The sequence below is a fragment of the Galeopterus variegatus genome, unplaced genomic scaffold, assembly GCF_000696425.1.
Source record: "Galeopterus variegatus unplaced genomic scaffold, G_variegatus-3.0.2 Scaffold9286, whole genome shotgun sequence".
Taxonomy (NCBI): Eukaryota; Metazoa; Chordata; class Mammalia; order Dermoptera; family Cynocephalidae; genus Galeopterus; species Galeopterus variegatus.
Genome location: NW_007735397.1, coordinates 27,541 through 45,118, shown reverse-complemented (window position 1 = coordinate 45,118; position 17,578 = coordinate 27,541). Strand labels below are relative to the sequence as shown.

Genomic DNA, 17,578 nt, shown 5'->3' with positions numbered 1-17,578 from the left:
CCCCCAGCTGTGACTAAGGCTCTGGGAGCCACTCCCATGGGGAGCTGTCCTTACCCTGCCCAGCATTTAGAGTGGCCCTAAGGGGTGGTGGCGAGCACTCATTGAAACTGGGTTTGCCTGTTGTTTTCATCTTGTCCTGGTTTAGAATTCCTATAACATGTAGATTCTTCATCCTGGATTGTCTTTCAACCTGACATCATTATCAGTGCAAGCCAAGGTAGGTCAGAGGGGACGACTGTCATGTTAGGGAAAAAAATGCTTGTTGTTCAGTTGTAGCCAGTGACGTTTTCAAGGTGAATCGCTGAGAAAAGATCTCTCCTTTCAGCCTTGGGAAAGGGATTGTTTCTCACCTTATACTCTTCTCTACCGTGCACTCATCTTATTGTGAGAATATATAATTTTTTATAATTAAAGCAACGACTAACAATGGCCATTCTCCTGCTGTAAGCCCATTCGTGGCATGGTGTCTGTTCTTGTCTCCCACCAACATTCCCACGCAGACCTGTGCCCTTTTCTGTTCCGGGTGTGCCTGGACAGTGCGTCCCTCCTCCTCACCGTGCTGGGGAAGCCTCCCTCAGCCTGTTTGTTGTCTCTTCCTGGGTGATCATCTTGCATCGTTCTCTACTAGAGAACTTTCTATGTTAGATTTTAGTTTCCTGTGTATTTTTCTGTCTCATCCTCTGGGGTTCTCCAGAATTCTGAAGGAGAGAATTAGCCCGAATGCTGTAGGCATCCACTGTATATGATGAATCCCCTTCTCTCTTGTGCATCTCAAATGGTGCTAGCTCTGTACCTGCCTTGGGAGAACTGAGGAAGTGATCACTTTTTATGGGGCACTTTATTCTATTGCGGAACTCCAGTTGACCAGTTGAGAAAGGCGGCCCTAGTCCACTGTATATGATGAATCCCCTTCTCTCTTGTGCATCTCAAATGGTGCTAGCTCTGTACCTTCCTTGGGAGAACTGAGGAAGTGATCACTTTTTATGGGGCACTTTATTCTATTGCGGAACTCCAGTTGACCAGTTGAGAAAGGCGGCCCTAGCCTTGCCTACCTGGCAGTGTGGGTGTCCAGTACAGACGTGGATTGATGAATGGGTGAATTAAGAAATCCCATTTAGAGCCTCTAGAGTTACCTTTTGGATTAATGAGCAACTGCAGGAGAAACCAAAATACAGGACTAACATTGATGCCACTTATTAACATCTTTTTCCACTTTAAATATAAAAAGGGGACTAGGTGCAGGGAAGGTACCATTTGGAATTAAGGACTTATTGCCCTTCATATTTAGGGAGATACACCATTGATGCACCCCCACGGTGAACACAGAGGTTACATGTAAGGAATCAGCCAAGTGTGCAGAAACAGTCTGGCTGACAGTCCTTCTGTTGTCAGACACGTTCCTGAATGTTCTAGCTCTGTTTAGGAAGAAAAAGCCATTAACTGTACTTTGCAGTTTTTTTCCTCCATGAATGTTTGTGGGAACCATGTCTGGGGCTTTTGTTGTGGTTTGCATCATACTGTTCCATTTGCTGCCTCTTAAAATCCAGGTTACCTCTGGAACCTCCAAGTGAAACTTCAGCCCATAGTAAATCTCTTGCCAGATAAAGGAAGACTGATGGACTTTCTCCTCCAGAGAAAGGAATGCAAGATGGTCATCCTGTCTGTCTGTTCGCAGAGTAAGTCAATGAATCCTTCCCCACTGATCTGGTTCCAATATTAGGTCTGTGCTGCCCAACCCCTATGATCGGGAGATGGGCCACATTTTTATGTCTTGTCTATAATCTGTAGACTTATTAACCCTTTTAGATTAGAGTTATTTTTATCATAGCAGCATGTTGAAATTCTGAAGATCATATAAAGTTGGTTTGATCTGTGTGAATGAACATTGTATCCTTTCCAGTGTTAAGTGATTCTGACCGAGCAACACTGCCTGTGATAGCCACTGTTTTTGATAAACTCAACCATGAGTATAAAAAGTACTTGGATGCCGAGCAGAGTTATACAGTGGTAAGTTACATGTACTGTGATGCGGGCTCCTCCTCTCCCCCTCCCCGGGATATTTTCTAAGTAATTATAATGCAAGATTATGATGGAATAACGTCACTGAGATTTCATGTGTGCAGATGGCAAGGTGGCAGTAGTGGGGAGAGTGGTGACAGCTGCCCTCTCACTAAATGCCCTCCCAATTTTTGTGTTTTAAATCTATGTTTGATCTTACACATAGAAGATAGATCCTGGGCCTACCTCTACCTAATAGGTAAGAAAATCAGTCTCAGCTTTGCATTATTTTATACATCCTTCTGCGGGGCCAGAGCCTGGACTATTCTATTATTTGCCACACTTTCTTCCTTTCAAGATGTCATAACTGTAAAAATAAGACACCCTAGGATTTAGTATAGCATCCTATTCAGATAGTGATGATTAATATTAGCACTGTGCTTTTCATTTAGTAGGCATCAAATGTTTGTGGTGAAGGGCTAGAAAAAAATGAACATAGCTTATTACGTGGTTCTACTCTAGTATTAGTGCATTGTATCATCTCAAGCTAGAAAGAAGAAAAGTTTAGGACAAGTGGAATGAATTATTTCACTTCAAGGATCTAATTAGTCCTAAGGCTAAAAGTGGAAGTGGTTTTAGACAACAGAAACCCCAGAGTTCCACTCCCCTTTAACTAGTAAGGCTAAGAGGTCTGAACAGGCTACTGAGGAAGGTTGGTTGCCTGGAGCATGTGTCTACCTCTGTCCTATCAGACCCCCTCTCGCTCCTGCTGCTGGTGTCCTGTGCTGTGGATATCAGTAGGTCTGATCCCATATGGCAGTTCCTGTGCTTTCCTACACTGCGGCTATAAAGCTCATAAATCCTCACTTCTCAGGAGTGTGGTCCACCAGCTAGCAACACAGGCAGCACCTGGAGCTTCTTAGAAATGCAGATTCTCAGGCTGCATCCCACAGCCACTGCAGCATCTGCATGGATCCAGATTGCTTTAAAACATGAGGTAAAGTGGTCAGGGTCTTCTCCTAGAGCTTTCCTGTTCAACAATATTTGGAGAGCTCTGGCTTACCATTTAAAAATCCACACTCAAAGAACTTAACAGTAAACACAAGTAACCTGATTTAAAAATGGGGAAAGGAGCTGAATAGACATTTCTGAAAGGAAGATATACAAATTGTCAACATACGTATGAAAAAAGGCTCAACATCACTCAGCATCAGGAAATACAAACCAAAACCACACTGAGATATCACCTCACCCCACTTAGACTGGCTGTTATCAAAAAGACACAATAACAAATGCTGGCAAGGATGCAGGGAAAGGGGAACCCTCCTACACTGTTGCTGGGACTATAAATTAGTGCAGCCATTTATGGAAAACAGTATGGAGATTCCTCAAACAATGTCAGAACTGCCATCCGATCCAGCAGTCCCGCTGCTGGGTATGTACCCGAAGGAATGGAAATCATCATGTCAAAGGGATACCTGCACTCCCATGTTTATCACAGCTCAATTTACAGTAGCCAAGAGTTGGACCCAAACTAAATGTCTATTGACAGATGACTGGATAAGGAAAATGTGGTGTATATATACTCAATGGAATACTACTCTGCCATAAAAAAGAATGAAATTCTGCCATTCGCAGCAACATGGATGAATCTAGAGAAAATTGTTAAGTGAAATAAGCCAGGCACAGAAAGAGAAATACATGTCCTCACTCATAAGTGGGAGCTAAAAAAAACCCCAAAACAACCCCCACAAAACTTAAAAAAAAGATACAACAATCACAATAATACGTTTAACTTTCAAAAGGAGAGAACAGAACTAAGGCTGCCAGATGTGGGGAGGGGAAAGGGGGTTAGTGAGTATTGGTAAAGGGCCACAAAAAATGATTACCTTGTATAATGTTGAACATACTAATTACCCTGATTTGACAAGCATCACATACTGCATTCGGGTATCAATATTCAACGTGGTACCCCACAGATATGTACAATCAACTATGTTTCAATTAAAAAGAATCTGCATGTAGACTTACTGCAAGATATATTTATTCATTTACTGAGTATAGGCATCAGGGCTTCATAAAGCCTGGAAACAGCAAGCCATTTCATTTTTATTAGGTAACAACCACATCGTTTGAGGTGAAGAAAATTAGAGAGTTAAAAAATTTTAAGAAGTTAAAAAAATATGTATCTTAAGAGAAAACTATGACTTATGCTTTGTTAGTTCCATTCAGCATGAACACTGGAGTATTTTCAAGATGACCAACTTCCTAAATTCTTCCCCAGCCAGCACAGGAAGGATAGTCTTACCTCAGTGGTGGAATAAGTGTCTTCTGTTCGTCCTTTAGGTTCACATCTAGGAATTCAGTCTCTTCGGATGAACTGTAAACGGCACTATGTCTCTAGAAGATGAGTAAGGTCGCTGTGTGGTTTCTTATTTTAGGCAGTAGAAGCAGGGCAATGCCGAAGCAACCCGCTTCTCAGGAGGCCTGTGCGGACCCAAGCAGTGCTGGACCAGTCCGACATGTACACCCACGTGCTGTCGGGGTTTGCCGAAAAGAAGGTGGGTGGCAGCTTCTCAGCCTCTTCTCGAGGTAGAGTGCTCAAAACAGGGGAGTTGAAGAAAATGAACAGAACTCCTGATGGGACTAGGGGAACTAGAATTATCTTGGGTGAGGACATAGTGCTGGTAGTTTGCCTTCTCATACTCAGGCCTAAAACAATTATCAGTGGGGGTCGTTCTGGAGGGATTTGTGCAAAACAGTGAAACATGAACAGTGGGCTTATTTTAATAGGGGAAGAAGATGGGGGGGCAGATAAACGAGGAGTTACGTGTAGCTCCTTTTACCACTCTTGGACATTTACAGAACCACTCTTTCTCTCCTTAGGAGATGCCTCATAAATTTGTGATAGCTGTGCTCATGGAGTATATTCGCTCTCTTAACCAGTTCCAGATTACAGTACAGGTACTTACAGATTGGCATTTGTGGTCCCAAGTTGAAGGAGTAGGGATTTTTTTTTTAGATAGCTGTGCTCATGGAGTATATTCGCTCTCTTAACCAGTTCCAGATTACAGTACAGGTACCTACAGATTGGCATTTGTGGTCCCAAGTTGAAGGAGTAGGGATTTTTTTTTTAAAAAAACAAAAGCCCCGTCAATATCTTGACTTACGACTCCCTTTTATATGCTAAAAGGGTCTGCATCCCTGACTCACAATTTTGAGTGACTTTCCTAACATTCCCATGTTGTTTTGAGTTAGAATGAAAAGTGTCATGTCAGGTCGGGTTCTTTCACCTGTACACTGAAACCACTTCTCGTAATAACTGGAACGTTTACCCCTGTCAGTTAGAAGAGCTGTAGTCCTTAACTAGCTTCTGGTCTGGAGTAGTTGGACAATTTGGAAATGTTCTTTCTACTTTTGTCCTCAGCATTACTTACATGAACTTGTCATCAAAACGCTTGTCCAGCACAACCTTTTTTATATGCTGCATCAGTTCCTACAGTACCATGTCCTCAGTGACTCCAAACCTTTGGTATGTGTCACCAGACTTTTGTTGTGATTAAAAGCTTAAAAGTTTAACCTTTCTGCTGAAGCTAGTCTGAAAATTTGTCTTTCAGGCTTGTCTGCTATTATCCCTAGAAAGTTTCTATCCTCCTGCACATCAGCTGTCTCTGGACATGCTGAAGGTAAGTGATACATCAGAGTTTTAGACTACATAAATGTCAGTTCCCGCTGCTTGCATTTACCTGGACTTCTCCCTCCCTTACTTCTAGCGACTTTCAACGGCAAATGATGAAATAGTGGAAGTTCTTCTTTCCAAACACCAAGTGTTAGCTGCCTTAAGGTTTATCCGGGGCATTGGTGGCCATGACAACATTTCTGCACGAAAATTTTTAGATGCTGCAAAGCAGACGGAAGATAACATGCTTTTCTATACTATATTCCGTTTTTTTGAACAGCGAAACCAGCGTTTGCGAGGGAACCCTAATTTCACACCAGGTGAGAGTACCGTAGCAATGAAAAGACTTGGGGTAATCACAGACTCAAATAGTGCGCTGGTGGGCGAGAAGCCTTCTAGTAAGGACGACTCCTGGATTATCTTTTCTTTAAATAAAATTTCATAACAGCCTGCCTAGCCCTTAGCCCATTATTTGTAGTATGTAGTAGAGTATATTGAGATGGAATCTGAGTTATGCTCTGAAACTCGATGGAGGTGTGTTTTGGGTTGAGAGACAGACATTGAGGCAGTTTGGACACAGCCCATGTCTGACAGCTGATCTTGGAATATCCCTTTTGAAGAATCAAGACTAAAACAGCAAACAGTGACTTAGGGTTTTACATGGCCTGGGGCTTATTAAAGCAATGCTTTAGTTTTAGGCAGGAAAACACTGGCTAATCATGTTTATCTCCAAATAGTAATAAAATCAAAGACATCTTCTTTAGGATGGGGAAGGAACAGAACCCTTTTGTCAAACTAAGTTTGACTTTATTTTAGGTTGGCTGCTTTCTTCTAGCTTAATTACTGCACAGTGCACGATGACTTAGTTACCATAATGACAGGTTAGAATCTTTGTTTCTCAGAGCAAATGGTAATTTGCTAGGGTTGTGAAGGTACCAGTTTTGCAATAGGAAGGGCAACCAAAAAGCTTAGGAAAACAAAGTATTTTATTAAAGAAAAATAAGTTAAAACCTAGTATACACACTTTTGAGCTGCATTCTCTGTTTCCCTCTCTTTTCATGCCACATCTAATTGGTGATTCAATTTATATTTTCCTTTATAGGCGAACACTGTGAAGAACATGTTGCCTTTTTCAAACAGGTTTTTGGAGACCAAGCTCTAATGAGGCCTACAACGTTCTGAAGCCATCTGCTATTTTTTTTTTTTTTTATAAAAATGTGTACAAAGTTAATTTATTGCATTAATAAAGCTCTTTAAACTACAAAATGTTGTAATAAAGTTTATCTACAGCATTCTCAAATGTTTCTAAAAATATGGTATAGAACTTGTGTGATGGCTTATACCTAAAAAAAAAAGAGTGCCTTCATTGGCCCTAAAAGGTGTCACGAGCAGATCACAGTCACAGCCATCCTAGTGTCACCTTCCCCTTATCAAAGAATAAGGCTTCTTTCCTGAAGAAGCTGGGAGAGGCTCTAGTGTCCTGTGGATGTCTTCAGATTTAGTAATACTGCGTCACAAGTCAGATGTGCATCCTGACTTTAAAAGCTCTGTCCGAAGACGCTACTGTCAAATAGCCTGATGTTTGGTAACATCCAGTGTTCAGCTCAGCCTTGACAACGCAGCTACTACCTAGTGGTAAACTGACCCTTAGCTACAGTTCAGAGTCACCAAACCCTGGAAGAGGGCTAGAAATTTAGGAGTCGTTCTCGCTCTGTACCTTTGTATCGATCTTCAGTGGCACAACTTTTGGCTTTATTTATAGATGGTCCTATGAGAGAAAAAGAATTTTTGTTATTTTTTCAGGAGCTCATTTATACTGGATGTAACAGAACTAGTTTCTAATCCCCCAGAGATGGAAAAAAGCCCCTCATTTTCTCAATCTTCTATTCCAGTGCTTCAACTTAGTTACAAAGCTAATCAAGCAAATTAGTATTGTTCTCCTTTCAACCATGGTCACTTGTGCAAACTGAAGTAGCTGCAGAAGTAAAAAAAAAAATCATAAGGCTAGTGTCAGGAGATGAGTGGCAAGGCAGCGTCCTGCTGAGGACAGTAAATGAATGAGGGGATACAAAGCCGCTCTGTAGCGCTGCTGTGGCCTGGCTGGCCATTGGCTCATTCATCTCTCGGTAGCAAGGAGGAGCCACCGGACCTGCTGATGTTCAAATTCACTCACGGCCTGACGTCAGGCCTCCAGAAAAAAACGGAGCAATTTACTAATGAAGGAGTTTGGACAATCTTGATGTCTATTTATCAAATGACCATTACTACAACTTCAAATACTTCAAAGGAATGCTTCATGATGGCGTTCCCTTTTAGTAACGTGCTTTCTCCCATGCCACCTGTTAAAAACGAGAACTCTTACCTATGTAACTGAGTATGACGGGGAGGAATATCAGGCCATGGGTGGCTCCCAGTAAGACCATGGCTAAATACATTCTGAAGTAAAATATCTGGAAAATTTGAGATTTGGCAAAGGCCAACACCACTATCCCTCCAAATTTTGTAAGTGTGATTCCACTGAATACCTAAGAGAAGAGACAGTGTTAGAAACCACTTCATCGGGCTGTTATAACTGAACACTGCCTCACACACGGATTTCTTAATATCCAAGGTCCACATTGAAACTGAACCCTCGCTTTCAGAATAACTGAGAAATAACATGATATTTTACCTAAAATTGTTGTATTTGCTGCTTTATGGGCCTGGGTGTGGGTGGGTAAGGAAAGGGTATTATAAAGGAAAAAGCTGTGTATTCTGCATAGACACTATATTGTGTCTCTAAAGCAAATTTTTTGTTTAATATTCTCAGATGAAAACTATTTTAAGTGCCTAAAATTGTTATAGAACAAAAAGTTTTAGTGTTTATTCTTTAACAATATTTTCTTTAGTCCTAAGGTTACTACTGATAGGCGAAACCAGGACGCAGAATTGGACTAAGAAGTCTCCCCAGGCACCAACTACAGGTTACACGTTGGGCTGTGGAACGCGGTAACGCCCCTGCCTTTCAACACATCATGCTGCCCTATATTTTAAATGGAAGACTTCCACGTCTCTCAAATCTAACTTTTTGTTATTTTCCTGCTTCAGCCATAATGCTGTCTAAAAATAATCCACACAAACAGGTACAGTTTACAGAATTTCAGGTCTGTATAATGCTACTTCATGAACTGCCTGATAGTTTGTAATCCTCGGGAGCTGCTAAGTAAAGGATCTAAATTCTGTTTTGCCTTCTAATTTTAAAGTTTCTTTTTCTGAGAGACAGTCATGGAGCTCCATTTGCCAGTTAAGCCCCACTGTCCTGCTCGGGACACTCACAGAGCTGCCCATGTGAGCGAGCGCCTCCTCTGCGCGGTCCACACGGTTTCCTCTCAGGCTCACTGTGAACGCTCTTGTTATGTGGCTGCAGAACTCCACGGAGATGCCACAGCTCTGAAAGAAAGTGCTTCCTTTAGGATGGCTCTTTCCTAGTTGAAAATCCTAAGCAGCCATCCCTTCCCTGGACGGTGCTAGAGGAGCCTGACGCATCCCCTTTCATTCATAATGCAAAGGGCCAGCTCACAGCAACCTAAACTGTAGCAGGCAACTTTTGGAACCCTCTGGGCACAGAGCCCAGTTTTCCACAGTGTATTTGCTTTTACTAGGGGAAGTTGTTGAAACCTCTTAAGGAGCCCTGCCCTCACCAAGCCAGCACACTGTCATTACCTCTGCACTTGGGCCTTGCCACCACTCCACCTGAAGCAGCATTCACATCTGCAAGTACAGGTGCACTGTTCCTACTCCCATTAATACCTTCTCGAGCACTCACGTCTTTAAGACTTTAACTACTGAAAAGCACGTGGCAAGTGCATGAGAGCCCTATCAATAGGGGACGGGACAGGGACGCCATTTTCTAAAGCGAACAACTTGCTGTCGTTAGGCTACATGAGGTGCACTGTTCCTACTCCCATTAATACCTTCTCGAGCACTCACGTCTTTAAGACTTTAACTACTGAAAAGCACGTGGCAAGTGCATGAGAGCCCTATCAGTAGGGGACGGGACAGGGACGCCATTTTCTAAAGCGAACAACTTGCTGTCGTTAGGCTACATGTTTTTGCAGTCCCTTCGGAAGAATAAAGACAGAATACTCAAACTAAACCTTGAAGTCACATTTCCATTGTTATATGCACCATAAACCATACTACTGTAGCTACAAGTAAATGGATAACAGAAAAAAACTGAACAGAAATTACCCTTAATGTGCTTCTGCTCCCAGATGTCCCCTTGAACACTCCTTCCATGCCCTGTGCTGACTCCATCTACCACTCATCCCACCTCTCCATATGACCCAAGAGCAAGAGCCAGACTTAGTATTTCACCCCATTTAGGGTTTATATGGAATCCAAGAAACCGCTCATGTAAGCAACATGGGAACCAGGGACAAACAGAGTGGACTAGGACTCACCATCACCAAGTTGACTAAGGAAACTGCGTTCAGACTGATGCCCCACAGCCACATGACTCCAAACATGTTGACCACGATCATGGCGATGGTGGCACACATGATGACAGCAGACCACAGCTCACAGCCCAGAAGGACCGTGGTCACCAAAAATATCGCTCCCAGTGACACGCCAAGGTTAAAGATCGTGTCTTCAATAATGGTCAAGTACTGTTCGTAGAAGACATAAAACACGCTGGAGAGGAGGGGAGAAAACCCCATTAAATCTTGCTCTCACTTCCTGATGCTCGGCTTTGCCGAAACTACTCTGAGACATCCCTTGCAGAAACCCTCCCTGTTTGTTTGAAAGACTTTAGTAATCCACTCAGATCTTGGATGGCCACCTAACAGCCAAAGAAGGGCCTGATAATGACCCAAATGCATGTTACATAAAGTTTTTGTTCATAAGCGCAGTCTATGCCAGTTTACAGACATTTATAGAGTATTCCATCTATCCTGAGAACTACCTCAGGCCAAGTTAGGTCTGCACAGGGCCTGGGGAAAAAATGCTTTTTTTTTTTGGTAAAGTTAACCAACTCTTCCCAGGAATTAGGACACTCCGAGAACTTCTTTCAAAGAAAACAGGTTGTTCTCCTTTAAGTGAGATCATGGAGGTAGGGGAAAAATGATCATTTGTTTTTTCTATCATTCTACATTTTCCAAATTTGGTATTTCACACATAATGCTTTTCTTGCCAGGGAAAAAAAACCCAGTATAAAAAGAAAGTCTACATAAAGGCGCCATCCCATGTAATCAGCAGTAGGAGATACCCATTGGTTGCTGGCTGAGAATGTCGGCTTGGCCCCCTCTGTGAAGCCTGCTCTCTAAGGCCTCTTGTTGCCCTCTGCCTTGTGCTGTTTCAGTGTGTCATTCAGGTGAGAGGTAGCACACAGATCAAGTTCTGTGTCTGCAGCCCTCAGCCCTGGGGAGGGGCTCAAGAGTCTGGCCCCTGTGCCCAGCTGTTGACAGACTGACCTGCACTCAGATGGAGCAGGTGTCAGAACCCACACCAAGCATCAGCATCCCACCAAGGGAGCGCCCCAAGGAGTAGGAAGCCCTTGTTTATACAATCCATGTTTTACCTGTACGGGAACACACGATAATTACTGCCTTTAACACCCATGGCTTCGGTGATGTTACTGGCTACAAGTCGGGCTTTTTTCATGGCATCAATGAAGTCAGTGGAGGTCTGCAGCACGGTGTGGTAGGTCATGAAGTATGTGGCTCCAACTCCAGTGTCATTGCCAAGGATGTTAACTGCCGAACTGTAAGCAGCATGTCCCCTGAGAGAAGAGTCAGTGGGTGTTACAAAGGCCAGGCCTTGCGAGATGCCGGCAGAATCTGGACATTCGAGGCTAAGTGGTGTCACCTGATGCTGGGCTTGGTGGTCAGACCCAATTGGACATTTCAGGGATGATGAAGGCTCCTGATAAGGGAACGCTGAAGGCTTCAGCTTATTCTCTCCCTGGCTGGCTTTTCTTAATTGCACTGGTTTCTTTGGGTTTGGCTGCTACTGTTTCTCTATGTGGGTCTGCTTATAACCAAACAGGCTCTCATACAGAGTTCACTCAGTGCTGTTGTGTAACTGGAGCAGGAACAGGCAGGGGCCTGGCACTCAATCTCAGCCCTGCCACTTGTCAACCATGTAGGCCTGGGCAAGGTCACCCAGCCTGAGCTCCAGTCTCCTCTTCTGTAAATGTGTACACCCCACATACACGCAGGCCCATGCTGACAAATGAAATAATGTCAGCGAGGTGCCTGCATAACACAGACACGCTGGAGGCTCCCCAGGAATAGTGTGGCCGTTGCCTTCATAAAAATTGAATCCGCTTGCACTTGTTTTACATAGGCCAACGCATTCAGTCTGTGAGCAAACCACGTTGCAAGACTCATTTCTATTTTATTTTTAGGGATAGTCTTCCCTCGGTACCTGATACAGGTCACAAAACAGATGATATATACGACTAACTGATATGGGCTGGCCAGTTAGCTCCATTGGTTAAGGCGTGGTGCTGATAACACCAAGGTCCAGGGTTCAATCCCTGTACTGGTCAGGTGCCAAAAAACCCACAAAAAAATCTGATATATGATTAACTGATGACTCTGGTCAAATATGTGTTCTTATGAAAAATAGGTATGTCCAGGGTTTACCTCACAGACATGATGTGGATACTCATCTTCACCATTCCCGGGACAGATCATCCTGCTTCCATGGGTGACTAGCTGCCTGGCTGGACGGGGAAGTGAGATAGCCCCTCCGTCACAGACAGGCTGGCAAGAGCATGGTAAGGCTAGAAGAATCTAAACCCTAATCTGGATAACATTATGAAAGATGCTGTCCTATCTGCCATCAGCGTAACTGAACAGACCCAGTTCCCTTGTGTTCTGAGTTACCTGAGTATTCACCCCCCACCACCCCCAGTAATGTGCATGGGTATCTGCACCCATTCATACATGCAGGGGACCAGGACACAGAGAAAAGCATAAGAAACGAAGCCCCAGCTAGGATGAAATCAGGAGAACTATGACGAGTTTTCTTTAAAAGGTGTTTTAGGTTTCTGTACTTTCACAAAAGGACAGGGACAGGGTGGGGTGCATAGGGAAAAGGACCTTTCTCATGCAACCGCCTTTACCCCAGTCCTCTCCTCGTTTTCTGTATGCATTAAAGTAGAAGTGGACACTCACGTGACATGGCTCAGTGGCACTTACCCTTTGCCACACTTGGGGTTAGGGTTGTCAGAAAGAAACATGGGCAGGAATCGCAGGAAGTCGCCACCCTGAGGCCTCTGCTTGCCCTCTGGAGTCAGGGGCCTGCAGTGGACACAGGCAGGGTTGACCACTAGCAGGACCAGAGAGAGGAGCCAATTGTTAGAACGAGTCTCCAGATTAAAAAAAAAAAAAAATTGTTTTTAAATACTGATAAGGAAAATCATTTTTCTTGAATCTTTCCCCTTATCCAAAAGTTTCACACGTGACTTCCCTAGTTTAATAAATCTGAAATGTCATTTTCATCTTAGGCAGATTATACAACATTTTCTTCCCTGAAGTAGGTTTCCTCCTTCAAGGATGACCTTGACTGGTATTATCAGAAACCAGGGCTTCCATGTTTCTATTAAGAAAGTTCCAGGACAACCTCAACACTCTTACCAAGCCATAGAGTAACAGTGATAAAGAAAGCTAAGGCCAGATACCAATCAGGAGAGGCAATCGGCATAGTCAGGACAAGATGAGAAGCCTTACTATAAACCAGAGTCCCCTGACATGGCCCTTGTTCATCCTGTAGCCCAACAGGGTCTGCCTGAGGTGGGCACAATGCATTTTTTTTTTTTTTTGACCAGTAAGGGGATTGCAACCCTCAGCATGGGGTGGTCCGCACCACACTCAGCCAGTGAGTGCACCAGCTATCACTATATAGGATCCGAACACGCGGCCTCGGAGCTCCCAGCACCGCACTCTCCCAAGTGAGCCATGGGGCCGGCCCCACAATGTGTCATTTTTCATAGTGAATGACAGAGGAAAAAGATAATGACAAAGGGAATGAGACCCTGCACTGGAATATAAACGGGTATAACTGAGGTGAACTTCAAATGATTTTTATATGATAAAGTTAAAATTCTTAATAAAAAAGGGAAATATATGAAAAAGGAGATTAAAGTACCTGAAGCATTGCAGAACTGGCCAGTGACATTGTAGACTCTACAGCAAGACGACTGTGGTTTAACCCAATCAAAATAATCATCAATCCAGGATGAGGGAGCAAAGCCTATTCGGGTACTAAAGAAAAGGAGAATAAAAATTACTGACTTGCTCCACAGGAAGAAGTCTTTAGTTTCAGTTCTTTTTCTTGAAGTCTAACTTCCTTTTCTACATTTTATATCGTAACCAGTCAAAAGAAAAACTACATTAGCACTTAAAAAAAGGTCTTCAAAGTACTAGGTGGCAAATTAGTCCTTTAAAAGGTTTTGTTAAGGTAAAGCTAGATTTAAAAAACATTTTGAATAAAAACAACTTTCCCACAAAAATCTGTTATTTCAGAGAGCACTTGCAGGCCTGAGCAGCCTCGCCGAGGGCCCCTGCCGTCTGCCCGTGCCGAAGCCCAGGGCAAAGACAGATACTAACTAGTTGTCCAGCTGCGCTGCGCTGAAGAGCTGCTGCACCAGGGAGTCGTTGTCGCAGCCCACGCCACCGCACACCATGTTCTGCCCTTTCAGAGATCTGTAATCGTGCCCTTCCTCCAGGACAAAGTATACAGGCGGGCCCGCATGCCCGTACTGACTGAGGGACTTGAAATAATCCACCACGTAGGAGTCCTGAGAGGGAATCAAAGAGCAGGAGAGAGTATGAACGTCTGCTCATAACTAAGTGAGAGGAGGAGCACTAGGAATTAAGAGGGCACCGGGAGGTGCCTCCAGCCCAGACTCGTGATTCCCTGCCCAGCCTGTCTTCCCTGGGCCCAGCGTCCTCCTCCTGATAGTCCCACAGTCAGGAGGGCACCTTGTAAGACTGGCTGTTCGCCTTTTGTGGCTGTGCCCCAGAGGGTGGTCTGAGTGTCCAGAATGCCAACGAGGCCCACACTAGCAGAGCTTTGCAGCAGTTTTCATCACACACAGACCCCTTAACCATTTGCATTTAGAAGCAGGCACTAGCTTGAAACACCCGCATGCATGTTTTGAAATATTTATTCATCACCAGTTAAACAAGTTAAAACAAAAAAGCAAACATCTTACATCTGGCATTGAAAGAGACTGATCCAATCCAATTTCTACTTTGTTCAGGACTGCAATACTGAATGACAGAGTACCTACAAAGATCGCTATCTGGAATGCAAAGAGAATTATAAGACAGTGATTGCTTAGTGTAATAATGAGCTTAAGAATAGAAATAAAATCTTAAACACACACAAAAAAGAGGACTTTTCTAACTGAAAAGCAAGTTTAAATGACATGATAAGACAACAGGGAATATGGGATAGTGGCTGAGATCACAGTATCCAGAGTCAAAGTTCTCGGTTCAAATCCTGACTCTGATACTTATGAGCTGAATGACTTCGGGCAAGTCACTTAATTTCTCTTATCTTCTATTTTCTCACCAGTAAAACAGAAAAAAATAAACTTATTACATCAGATAGCTGTGTGAATTAAAGGAGAAAATCCAGGGATAATCCAGATTTTAGCACAGTACCCAACTGATACTAAGTGTTCAATAAATGTTAAGTATTATTACTTACTATTATTGGATACTAATTTATGTTCTTTTAGTAGAGACATGATAGATGATCACTGTTGGCTACATTGGTATATAAACTATAAAAGGCTCCTGCGTGGTTGCTAGGGACCAGGGATGGTGGGGGGAGGGAGGTGGGTGATACTATAAGGGGTAGTGGAAAGTAGATCTGTGTGGAGATAAAATAGTCCTGTATCTTAATTGCAGTGGTGGTTACAAGAATCTGCACATGTGATAAAATGACAAAGAACTATATACACACACTGTGCCAACGTTAGATTCCTGGTTTTGATACAGCACTATCACTATATAAGATGTACCACTGGAGGAAACTGGGTAAAGGGAACCCCGGTCTCTTCTGTACTACCTTTGCAACTTTCTGTGAATCTATAATTATTTCAAAATAAAAATTTAAAACAAAAAAAACCTCTTGCATGTACTGACTGATATAAATCTCACTAGAAAAAGATCTGAACTATTTACAAATACTTGCTTTTCCATTTTTGTATATATATTTCACAGCCGTCAGCGTCTCCTTCCCAAGCTGTCTGGTTTCTTAGAAGGCATGTGACAATCTGAAAACCACAAGCAAGTTCATACCACAAGTGGCCGCATCCAGTCCTTCAGCAGAAGTGGAGAATAGTAGTTTTTGAAGAAGCGAAACAAGCGGTTCTCTGAGGCCTGGATGCTCGGTCCATCTTCGGTGCCTCCAATGCAGCAAAGGATGTCCAGCCGGTTTTTCTGAAGGGACAAAGAGCAACAAAGGTCACAGAGAACTCCCTCTGGCTGCGTTCTAGACTCTAGACTCAAATTAAATAGATTATAATCCCGACAACAACTTACCTCTTGACGTTTAATGTCTAACCCCAAGAGGCTCACAAAGCAGGTAATCTGAAGAAGAAAGTCAATGAAGACTGCCATGCCCGCGAACAGAGAGAACGTGTGGACGGCTGGCATCACTGACAATGCTCCTACGAGGGACAGAGAAGCTCTGTGTCAGTTCGCTTTACAGCAGAGGACTCTGTGCAAAAGTCTTACATTCGCATGTACATACAGAAATAAGGGACCAGGACAGGCCGAACCCACGAGAAAGAATGCTGCAAAGTCTGCGTGGATGTCACACCAGACCCGCAAGAGGGGTCTATGAGCCTGGTGGTTTTAAGTTCAGACCACTTGGGAAGTCAAAAACGTAGCTTCCTGGGCTCCATCATGCTTAACCAAGGCAAGTGGGAATCCAACCCCAATTCTACTATATTTAACAAGCTCTTGGGCAAATTTACACATATTAAAATTTGAGAACCACTAATATAGGCCATTTTTTTACAGTATCTTCTACACGTCACTCAAAGAAAGGGAGCCTATTTTCTGCTACTATATAAACAATATTAGCCTCTCGGTTTAATTACGGTAGGAGGCAATTCACAATCAAATGAGGATCAGAGGTATGAGAGTAAGACTCAGAAAACTGCAAACTGGCAGCCTCTGAATCAGATGTATCCTGTTTGGCTCACACTATATTGACCCACTTTAGAATTCAAAAACTTTTTTTTATAAGTAGCCAATATTTAACAACGATATTTTATACAAAAAACTGGATTCACAGCTTTGCTTGAAAAAAACAAAAACAATCCAACAGACGTAGTTAGCACTGGGCCGGACACGTAACTACCTTACTAGATGGGACACACACACTCAGGGTGCCACAGTCCCCAGTCCTCAGGACTCCTACTGTCCTGCCAAGGTCACTCCAACCTTGAAGTCTCAACTGCTCTTATCATCACACTTGCACTGGTTTTCTTACAACAGAGGTAAAAAGAAAAAATAATTGTTTGTGTCTGTATAGAAAGACTACCACCTATGATGATCTTAACAATGGCTCTGTGTAAGAGGACCTGGTGGCCCGTGTAAGCATTTCAGTTTCTGACCCACTGATTGCGTGTCTTCTTTGGACTTACTGTGTGATTCTAATCCCGTCTCTTCTACAGAGGACAGAGTCATTTTTCTCTTACTACACTTCAGATGGGGCAGACAGCCTCACTAGTGAGGCTATTTGTTGATTTCTCCATATGAAAGAAATACAGAAGTGCAGATTTTTGCTCCAGATTATTCTGGCTCATTGTATTGAGGTAAGATTCAAGACCCTCTGATCATTAATGAGGCTGCTTCCCTAGTGAGTTGTGTGCACAGAGGAGGACTGCCT

General features: G+C 43.2%; 2 protein-coding genes across 2 annotated transcripts in view; one reads left to right on the top strand and one right to left on the bottom strand.

Annotated features, from left to right (window-relative positions):
• Positions 1-7,032, top strand: part of LOC103609163 (chromosome unknown open reading frame, human C18orf8) — a 24,017-nt gene extending 16,985 nt beyond the window's left edge. The window contains exons 11-19 of the mRNA XM_008593513.1: positions 164-217; positions 1,548-1,676; positions 1,901-2,007; positions 4,440-4,559; positions 4,885-4,962; positions 5,426-5,530; positions 5,616-5,684; positions 5,772-5,997; positions 6,780-7,032. Of these exons, the coding sequence (XP_008591735.1) occupies positions 164-217; positions 1,548-1,676; positions 1,901-2,007; positions 4,440-4,559; positions 4,885-4,962; positions 5,426-5,530; positions 5,616-5,684; positions 5,772-5,997; positions 6,780-6,859 (968 nt within the window). The 3' untranslated portion in view covers positions 6,860-7,032. The remainder of the gene's footprint in view (positions 1-163; positions 218-1,547; positions 1,677-1,900; positions 2,008-4,439; positions 4,560-4,884; positions 4,963-5,425; positions 5,531-5,615; positions 5,685-5,771; positions 5,998-6,779) is intronic.
• LOC103609164 (Niemann-Pick C1 protein-like) overlaps positions 7,026-17,578 on the bottom strand; it is a 33,896-nt gene continuing 23,343 nt past the window's right edge. The window contains exons 10-20 of the mRNA XM_008593514.1: positions 16,222-16,349; positions 15,979-16,119; positions 14,883-14,972; positions 14,275-14,465; positions 13,814-13,929; positions 12,865-12,994; positions 11,238-11,438; positions 10,120-10,351; positions 8,993-9,106; positions 8,040-8,202; positions 7,026-7,445 (exon numbers count right to left, since the gene is read on the bottom strand). Coding sequence (XP_008591736.1) covers positions 7,363-7,445; positions 8,040-8,202; positions 8,993-9,106; positions 10,120-10,351; positions 11,238-11,438; positions 12,865-12,994; positions 13,814-13,929; positions 14,275-14,465; positions 14,883-14,972; positions 15,979-16,119; positions 16,222-16,349 — 1,589 coding nt within the window. The 3' untranslated portion in view covers positions 7,026-7,362. The remainder of the gene's footprint in view (positions 7,446-8,039; positions 8,203-8,992; positions 9,107-10,119; positions 10,352-11,237; positions 11,439-12,864; positions 12,995-13,813; positions 13,930-14,274; positions 14,466-14,882; positions 14,973-15,978; positions 16,120-16,221; positions 16,350-17,578) is intronic.